This window comes from Patagioenas fasciata, chromosome 1 (genome assembly GCF_037038585.1).
Source record: "Patagioenas fasciata isolate bPatFas1 chromosome 1, bPatFas1.hap1, whole genome shotgun sequence".
NCBI lineage: Eukaryota > Metazoa > Chordata > Aves > Columbiformes > Columbidae > Patagioenas > Patagioenas fasciata.
Window position 1 is genome coordinate 125,744,820 of NC_092520.1, and position 8,943 is coordinate 125,753,762.

Sequence of the window (8,943 nt, forward strand, 5' to 3'; positions counted from 1 at the left end):
CAGCTGCAGGCTAGGATGGCTGCAGACTGGGATGGCTGCAGATGTGCCACAAGGCTGTAGGGGCAGGAGGAGGTGAGGAAAACTTGGCAGACTTTGTTTGAATGGGTCATTTTCTCTTGGTCCCTGCGATTCCACTGCATGGTCCCAGTAGTGGCAGGGGGATTGAGGGATGATCTTCTGCAGTCTCCACAAAGTTCGCTTTGACTTTCTTGCCACAGAGGCTGTGCAGCTCCAGAAACATGTACCCTTCCTGACAAAGGAGGGACAGCCACATTCAGCAAATACACGCTGTTAATAAATCTAAACTGCAGAACAGAAAAACTTTTCCCCTTTCTGCATATTTTTTTTCTGAAACAAAAGAAAAGAGAATTGCCAGCTCTTCTTCCCACATCCCCTTTATCTTCTATCCTTTCCATCCTTTTTTTCCCCTGTGGCACATGTTACTTCCACGTACTCTCCACAACATACCTTCTTTCCTGTGCTGATCCCACCAAACATGTCCTGGGTGCTCCCTGTCACACTCCCCTATTCCCCAGTAAAATGATTCACACACTCATACCCCCCACCTCCCTCTGCCACTTGACCCTTTGACTACATCAAGCAAATACTGACCCCTCCCCAGGTTCTCAAAGGGCAGGGCTGCTTGAAAATTGAGAGGAACAAGCAACTTCTGTGTATGCATGCACGGGTTGGTGGGGAGAGAATAGAGGAAGCTATAATGTCTCAGTTTTAGTTAGCAAAATCTCTAATGAAAAGCATTTGTTGCAGCTTGTCTTCCTTATCCCCTTCTCTTTCCTAAGCTGTTTCCTCTAGGCTATTTAAATCTCATTCTTCCTTACTCTTTTCACTCCTGCAGATCAGCTGCTTTTTCCCTTTGATATGCTCCGCTCCAGCCACTCATCTAAATTTGTTTTATAATCCTACATACATAAAATCAACCTTTTGCGCAGCCTCTTGCCTCACACCTCACTCCTTTTCTTGCCCTATTTTTCTCCTTAGCACTTTGCCCTTGTGCCCCTATCACCAACAAGGCTACTTGTGTTGCCTGACTGTGTTGCTGGAACAGTTGCTACTTGCAAGCTCAGCTGCCTCCCTGAGCTGAGTGACTGTACATCAGGGGTTCAGAGCAGCCCTTTTTTGCTTTTCAGTTATAACAAACCATGTTTTTTTTTCTGAGCGTTGGCAAGAGAGGATAGCAGCAGAGGAAGGCTCTGTGTGTTGGTGCCAGGGAGGGAAAGCTGGGCCCTGTGTGTGCCCTGCAGGCAAGGGGAACACTGGAGGAAAAATTATTTTGTTCTGCATGTACTGCAACAACAGGACAGTACATAAATGGTAGGTAATGGATGCGTGATGTATTTGCCTTCCTGAATTCAGCCCAACAAACTGATTCATCTGGCCTGCTATCAGCTATGGGTGCTATGGGGCACCTGGGGACAGATGATGGTCACACAAACTTAATTTGGGTTTCTTTGTGCTAATATAGCACATTGCTATGTACATAGAGTTGACGTATTTGGTAAGATTGAAGTGGAAAAACTGAAAGTTCCCATCTCTTGGGAGAAGTTGAAAAAAGTTTCAAAATTACCCCAGTTAAAAAGATTTCATTATACAAATCTTTATAAGATGACTGAGCACAAGGCCACAGACAAAATGAGGCGTACTGGACTATTTACCCTGTAAGTGATGCATTGAAGTCCAGAAGGTTGTGGTGGGACTTCAGCTATGCGCAGTGGCAGATGATCCTATGAGCTTTACGGTCCGAGTCAGTTTCAGACACAGCCCATTTGGTGTAATTAAATGACCAGGTTTTCCTCAAGGATGGCCGCGTCCCGTCAGCTCCCCCCACAGCCCAACGACTGCTACTGCGCCCCCATACGCGTCACGGGAGGGAGCGAGCCGCTCCTACCGGCCGCTCGCGAAACATGATTGGCAGAGAGTTCTGAAGAGGCCTTTCATTGGCTGCTGGGCTACGCGTGGCTCTGCCCCCTTTTCCTCCGGTCGCGACGACTCGGTAAAGCTGTCAGAGGTTGTTTACAACTCAAGGGGGGTGGGGATAGTCCCCGCCTCCCAGCAGCTCTCATTGGCTGAAGAGAGCAGGCATCGCGAGCCCGTTGGCTGACAGCGGACGAGGTAATTTCCCACTCGCAAAGTTCTCCCTCATTGGTGAAGGAAGGCGGCCAGATTTGTTCCGATTGGCAGAGAGCTGAAGGACCCGCCCCTCCCCGCGCGGGGCAGGGTGCGTGTGGGCCGGTGTTTGCGGTGTCCGGCAGTCGGTGGCGATGGCGCACGGGTGCGGGATGGCGGGACCGTTGTTCCTGTGTACGGCGGTGGTGCTGCTGCTGGCGGCCGGCGGGGCTATCCCGCCGCCGGAGGAGGCGGCGCGCATGGCGCGCTTCGTGCTGCACAACTGTGACTGGGGGGCGCTGGCCACGCTCTCCGCGCAGGAGGGGCTGCGCGGCCGCCCCTTCGCCAACATCTTCTCCCTCAGCGACGGGCCCCCGGGGCCCCTCAGCGGCAGCGGCGTCCCCTACCTTTACCTGACCGACATGGAGATCTCCGTGCAGGACCTGGAGGTGAGCGGCAGCAGCCGAGGCTCGGCCAAGGGCGAGGGGGTTTTGCCCTCTCTCCCAGCCGGGGAAGGAGGGCTGTCCCGATGTAAATAGTGACCCCAATAAAGGAGACTTTGAAGTATGCAGGTTACTAGTGCGATGTCATATTTTCCTCTGTTGCCTGAGCTTTTTCATCTCAGTAGCAAGTGGCGGTTGGAATTTCCTTTGTAGGAATCGAGGTTCGCACCAGCATTTTCTGGAGGTAAAGCAGTGGTGCTCGCTGGCTGTGCCACGGGTGTCACCCCACTTGTGAAACCTAGGGACAACTATTAGCCCTTCAACATCTAAATGTCAGGTGGTGCTGTCCGTGTGGACACTCAGTAGTCCTCCTGAGAAGTTCTTGCTGATCGTAGTCAGAAACATTTCTAAGCAGCACTCTGGTAAAGGAAATGGCTGAAGCTTCTAGGAGCACTGACCAGGGAAATGAGGGGCCACAAAGTATTTAAACAGGGAGAACTTCACAGAAACATGTCAAAAGGACTGGAAAATGCCAGTGTGGGGCTTGAGCAAAGAGGGCTTCTACACAGACTACAGAAGGAAGAGTAATTAAATCTCTGGAGTTTACTGTAAAGGCAAATGCACCATGAAAGACAGCAGACTGATGCTGTGGTCAAGAGCAAGTTGGCTAAAAAGTAAGGGAAATAGCGATTGTATGCCCCCTTAATTAGAAAGCTTTTTTTTTTTTTTTCTCTAGGAACTATTCTAGTCTTAGTAAAACACAAAACTTAAATAATGGCAATTTTTCAAACTTTGTTTTACCATAAACCTTTTTTTGTTTGTTCCCCGTGGAGCTTTAGTTTTTACTTCAGAATAGTTTAATTACGTATCTAAGTGCTGTAGAAAACCTAATTTATCTTGTGTAGTAGTCTTCTCCACCCCATCTATAAGCTTTTGTTTTCAGAATAATGTAAAAACCATGGTGTAAACTGCTAATGAACATTTTCCTTCAGAAGGCTCCTCAACAGATCCTTCTTCTGCTGTTAGAGGGCAGAAACACTTGACTGTCACATGTGAGGGAGATGTCTGGTAGGAGATAGTGCTGAATAATCATGAGTCAGCTTTTTTGTAGTTAAGCAACTTCCTATCTGTTACGGGGTTGCTCCTGTTTAATCAGTTCAGTGGTACTGTGTGTAGGGTTTAAGTGACTTTTCAGGACTTCTTTTTGAGATGGGCTCTTTTAATGAAATTTCACATGAACTTTCTTTGCTGGGAGATAGTGAACTTTAGTATGTGATGTTCCACAGTAGGCAACCCCACTCTGCACCAGTACTTTTCCAAGCTGTGTTCACCAAATTAGTTTTAGAAAAACAATACAGATTCTTTAATTCTTCGTGTTAGGTGTCTTAAATACTCAAGATTTTTTTTAAACCTAACTTTTAAAATTCAAAAGAGCTGACCAGTTTGGGGGCAGCTGAGAGGCTTGTTTTGATGGGGGTGTGTGTTTGGTTTTGTTTTAACAAATTTTATCAACAGTTGTGCAACTCAGTTGGTTACCTTTTCAGTAACCCTTTGTCCTTCCACCAGAATTAACTTAATGAATTTCACTGTATGTCCTTGTCTTTTGTACTGTCCTGTATGTATGTAAATTGGTATATATAATAATTTGAATGTGAAATAGCTAGACTGTATATTGAATTCAGAGTTTTAAGGAGTGTTGTTTTGTGAGGTTTGCATTTTATGGTAAGAAACTTATAAACTGAGCTTGCTTTCAGATTCGGAGCTCATCTAAACTAGGCATTCAGATAAAGTTAGGGAAAGATCATGACAGCTTTGTTCTTTTTACCAGTGATACTGAGCTGAATAAAGTACCAAAAGCTGAAAATATGATGGGTATGACATTTTTCTGCGAAAGTATGTAAACCAGTTGTCTTACTGTTTGCATTTCAGGTAAATTCAAATGCTTCCTTAACTGTGTCTTTGGCACAGACACCTTACTGCAAGAAGCACAGATATGATCCCCAGAATCCTCTCTGTGCCCACATAATCTTCTGTGGGAGTATTGTAAAGGTAAGCAGCTGAAAGTTGACACTGGGCAAGAGTGTGTGCATCAAATAGTATTGTGTAGTGGACAGAGAAGAGGAAGGTTAGAATTTCAGTGTGAAAGTATATGAAGAGACATTATGTGCTCTGATACCAGAAGGCTACCTCACACTTTGTTGAGGAAAATGAAGCTACCACTTGATACATACTAACATAGCTCCTGAAAGTATGAAGTAAGGAACTTGGGAGGACAATATTGTAACGAAGGAAATCCCCCTCATTCCTCTAGACCTGTTTTGAAACTAAGAAGTCTAAGACAATTTTCTTGTGAATGAAGTGTCAAGGTCCCTGTAGTGTGACATGCATTTCCAGAACTTTACTGAAGTAGATATTAACCTCAGCTGTAAAGTTACAGATGTTGGAGACAGAAAAAGTTCATTGTGTTACCTGATGGTGTTCTTTTGTGCATCAGTACTTTGGTGTCCCATAGAAGGCATTTAGAACTGCATGTGTTATTCACTGAAGATCTTAATCCCATTATTGAGGGTAATGATTGAGGATGAGGATTAATCATCATTAGTCTCTCTTGTATGATAATCTAAATTCTTCATTGGTGTTTTCACACCTCAGATATTTGGACATTACACTCCAGCAGTCCTTTAATTGCTGCCATGAGTTTCTCATCAGTCATGGGATTGTTTATTTTATTGAGTTCCTCTTGTACTAAACCTGGAGATAGAACTTGTTGATTTAACCCTTTAAATGTTTGCACATTGTATATTAAGTGCGGTCACACATTTCAGCTTCCCTTCTCTTGTGGATTCTGTTGTATCATTGTATTTGTGTGTGTATATGTATTTGTTTGCATGAATGGATTGGATCTGTTTGTGTCTGAGTGAGCAGTGCAGACAATGTAAAATTACACCTAAAATATTGCATTGTAATAATTCAGCAGGAATCCATACTTCTCTGTTTTGTGATTTGTTGAAAGATTTAGTCTTATGTTGATTAAGTACTTTCTTGCTTATGACTACTTTAAAAGCACTCTTTTGATTTAATACTAGAATCAACTGCCTTGGAGTTTTAGTCTGTCTTGTGTACAGTTGTACATCACACTGAAGATGAGTGAACTCTGCCGGTAATGAGTCCTTTGGGACAAGATGTGGCTAAACTGAAAAAAGCACACTGCAGGCAGCAGTGGGGTTTTTTAGATGAAATTTGTCTTCACATGATCATATCTTACTGTAATATTTTGCTGGTTATTGTTTAGGTGAATGATTCAGAAGCGGGCTTAGCAAAGAAAGCATTATTCAGTCGCCACCCTGAAATGGAAACTTGGCCTAAGGATCATAACTGGTTCTTTGCCAAATTCAACATCACCAATATTTGGGTCCTGGACTACTTTGGTGGATTGAAAATTGTGACACCAGAAGAATATTACAGTGTCAAGCCTTAGTAAGTACTTGAGTTTTGTATGCGTAATCTCATTATATTTGAAACCTGTAAAACTTCTCCTTATTATTAACTGTGTATATTACCTGTCTCTGTTTTTTATACACATTTATGTCTTAAGTAGTCTACTGGATGCAGTGTCTGAAATCATAAGATAATGTGAGGTCCATCTACTTAACAATATAATATTTATAGAGCTATCTATGGTTAACTGCACTTGTACCTCAGCTTAAATACAGTTTATTGGGAGGAGGAACTCTGGTAGAGTGGGCACAGTTACTGGCCATTGTTTGAATTAATTGCAAGACAGATGATGTTGTGGTCTAATAGTTAAAAGTAGTGAAATATTTCAGCATTTATGAAGCTGTATTAATGGGATTGCAGTGATATAATTAATATTTTCAAAACAACATTGCTTTTGAAGCTATTATTATGATATTGAAGTACAGAGAAATTGTATTCTGTTGTCTACATGAAACTAAGTCTTCAAAACTTTTGAATGCGTTTTAGCGCAGTCAACTCTTAGGCATTCAATTTCACTTTTATTCTTTCTCCCTGTAGGTGGAAGAAGATCCTTGGTGATGCTGGTATACAAATGAATTACTTTGGCTGTTTCAGGAAAGATTTTTTTTTTTTTTGGTAGGTATTATAGAACTGAATTAATAATGCAAAAAATCAAACACCTTGCATTGTTAATGAGCTTATATAACTCTTCTGAAGCAAATGTAGATTCTCACTAACTAGCACAACTTGAATCAAGCCATACTCAAAAGCCTTTGTGTATAAGCCTTAAGTAAATTTTATTCACTGGATGTGATTCTGGAAAGATGTCTGTCTGACAGTCTTCATTCAGAAAGGCTATGTTTACTGGAAACTGAAGGCTTAGTCCAGTTCTTAACCTTTCAATGCCTTCATTAAATAATATCTGAGCACTCGACAATTTTATTTTATTTTTAATACCAGTTTAGTTTAGATCTCTATGGCAAAGTAATACAGGATGGCTCAGCTGACTGTGGAATGGAAAGTGTTGCCTGTATTACAATGGCAAATGATATGCTGAGTTCCCAAATTCTGTTAAGAATTTTCTTTGCTAATACACTCATTTGAGCCGTTTTTCTATTTTGCTGCTTGTATTGAGTGTGCTATAGAATACAATTGTGTTTTTGCAAACTGCACATACAATTAATTGTAAGTTCTTTGTAACTCTTCAGCTGGCAGTGGCCATATGCCCTGACTCTTTAATAGACATAGGCTGGTAATACCTAAAGTATCTGACTTTAGTATAAGAAGAGTAGTGTTTTGTGAATTCAATGATAATGTTGTAAAGGGTGAATGTTTTCTGATTAAGACTGTAAAATCTTCAGCTTTGTTAGTCTGATAAAATAGCAATGTATCAGCTTTTATTACCCTTAAAAGTAGAACTGGGGAGATTATTGGTTTTGGAAGCCTCAAGCAAAAATTTTGGGTTAGTAACTCAAAAGTATGAAAGAAATAATACAGTAGGACACAGATGATTCACGACTTGTAGAGAACGAAATTAATTAAAGGTATGTAGAATTAATTTTCCATTAAAATAAGCCATACACAATCACAATAAATAAATTAGCACCTTTTAACATCCTCTCTCATCTCCCATGTGCTAGGTTCACAAATATCCAAAAGCGACTGTGAACAATTAAGTTGATTTTACAGTGAGCAAATATTACCTAGTTGACAGAGTAAAGAATGTGATAATTTAGACTCCTTAGAGGCTAATCCATATATAGAACAGTGGAATTTGTCATATCAACTCATTTCTACATCTTAATGTCATTATTATATGACTACTTTTTGAAAATGCTGTAATGATTTGTGAAAGTATTTTAGAGGTAACTTATTAAGCTTTCCTTCGCAAAGGGGGAGAAAAAGGTTTTTTTGTTATTGTATCAAACATATTCTGTTCTACTATTTGAAAATTAATTTAGGATCAAAAAAATCTTACAACATGGCACTTTATGTTGAACAGATAACGCTGATATTAAATATGAAATTGGAAATATTTTTATATAAGGCATAACAACTGTGGAAACTGAAATGATCCTCTGGTATGGACTTGATCCTTTCCATGGGGACACCTGAATACATGTCACTCCATAACTTCTGATGTGTGAGACTGATCATGCTAGGCTTTTGTTAAAATTAAAATATTTTTTGACAAGTGGTGTCGAGCATTATTTCTTACACATTCAAGAATACTTCTGTTTGTCACGCTGTCTTTCACACAAGCACCCTCTCTTCAGATTTCTTGTTTTATTGTCACTCTGGAATCTTTCATGCTCGCTGGAGTAAATAGTGACACACCCCTGTTACACCTGGCTTCCCCTCCTTGGTTGGAATAAGCATCTTTGTGTTTCACTTTCTTTTCTGCATCCAATACTGGGAAATGTGACATAAAATAATAACAGTGGGGTTTCTGAAAATGAATACAAGGAAGCCTTATTTGGTTATTTTTTCTGGCTAGGGCTGCTGCATTTCTGATGTGTTCAACCACCTCCAGGAAAGCAGGGCATGTATTAGCGGTTACTTCAGAAAACAAACACTGTCACTGAACATCATTCCCCCCCTGCTTTCTTCTTCTTCCCCAGTTTTATATGCTGAGAACAGTGCCATATGGTATAGAATATCCTTCTGGTCAATTGAGGTCAACTCTCCCAGCTGTGCCCCCTCCCGGCTCCTCGTGCACCCCTAGCCCACTCACTGGTGGGGCAGGGTGAGAAGCAGGAAAGGCCTTGGTGTGCTGTTAAAACAATAACTAAAACCCTGGTGTGATATCAACACTGTTTTCTTCAAAAGTTCAAAACATAGCCCCACAAAGTTACTATGAAAAAAATTATCTCAGCCAAAAACAGTACAAGACCTCTAA

General features: G+C 41.4%; 1 protein-coding gene across 2 annotated transcripts; it reads left to right on the forward strand.

Moving 5' to 3' along the window:
- Positions 1–2,209: 2,209 nt before the first annotated feature.
- CREG1 (cellular repressor of E1A stimulated genes 1) lies at positions 2,210–8,238 on the forward strand. Of its 2 annotated transcripts, XM_065852664.2 has the most exons (4): positions 2,213–2,573; positions 4,497–4,616; positions 5,860–6,044; positions 6,603–8,238. In XM_065852664.2, coding segments are annotated over exons 1-4 (600 nt in total). In that variant the 5' UTR covers positions 2,213–2,279; the 3' UTR covers positions 6,604–8,238. The 2 variants fall into 2 exon arrangements, with proteins under 2 accessions (XP_065708745.1, XP_065708736.1); XM_065852673.2 differs by lacking the exon at positions 6,603–8,238 and having other exon boundaries at positions 2,210–2,573; positions 5,860–6,045.
- Positions 8,239–8,943: the final 705 nt, after the last annotated feature.

Coding starts and splice junctions, on each gene's coding strand:
- CREG1 (XM_065852673.2), top strand. CDS start 2,280: ATGGCGCACGGGTGCGGGATGGCGGGACCGTTGTTCCTGTGTACGGCG. Junction 2,574..4,496: donor TCTCCGTGCAGGACCTGGAG/GTGAGCGGCAGC, acceptor TTTGCATTTCAG/GTAAATTCAAATGCTTCCTT. Junction 4,617..5,859: donor TCTGTGGGAGTATTGTAAAG/GTAAGCAGCTGA, acceptor GTTATTGTTTAG/GTGAATGATTCAGAAGCGGG.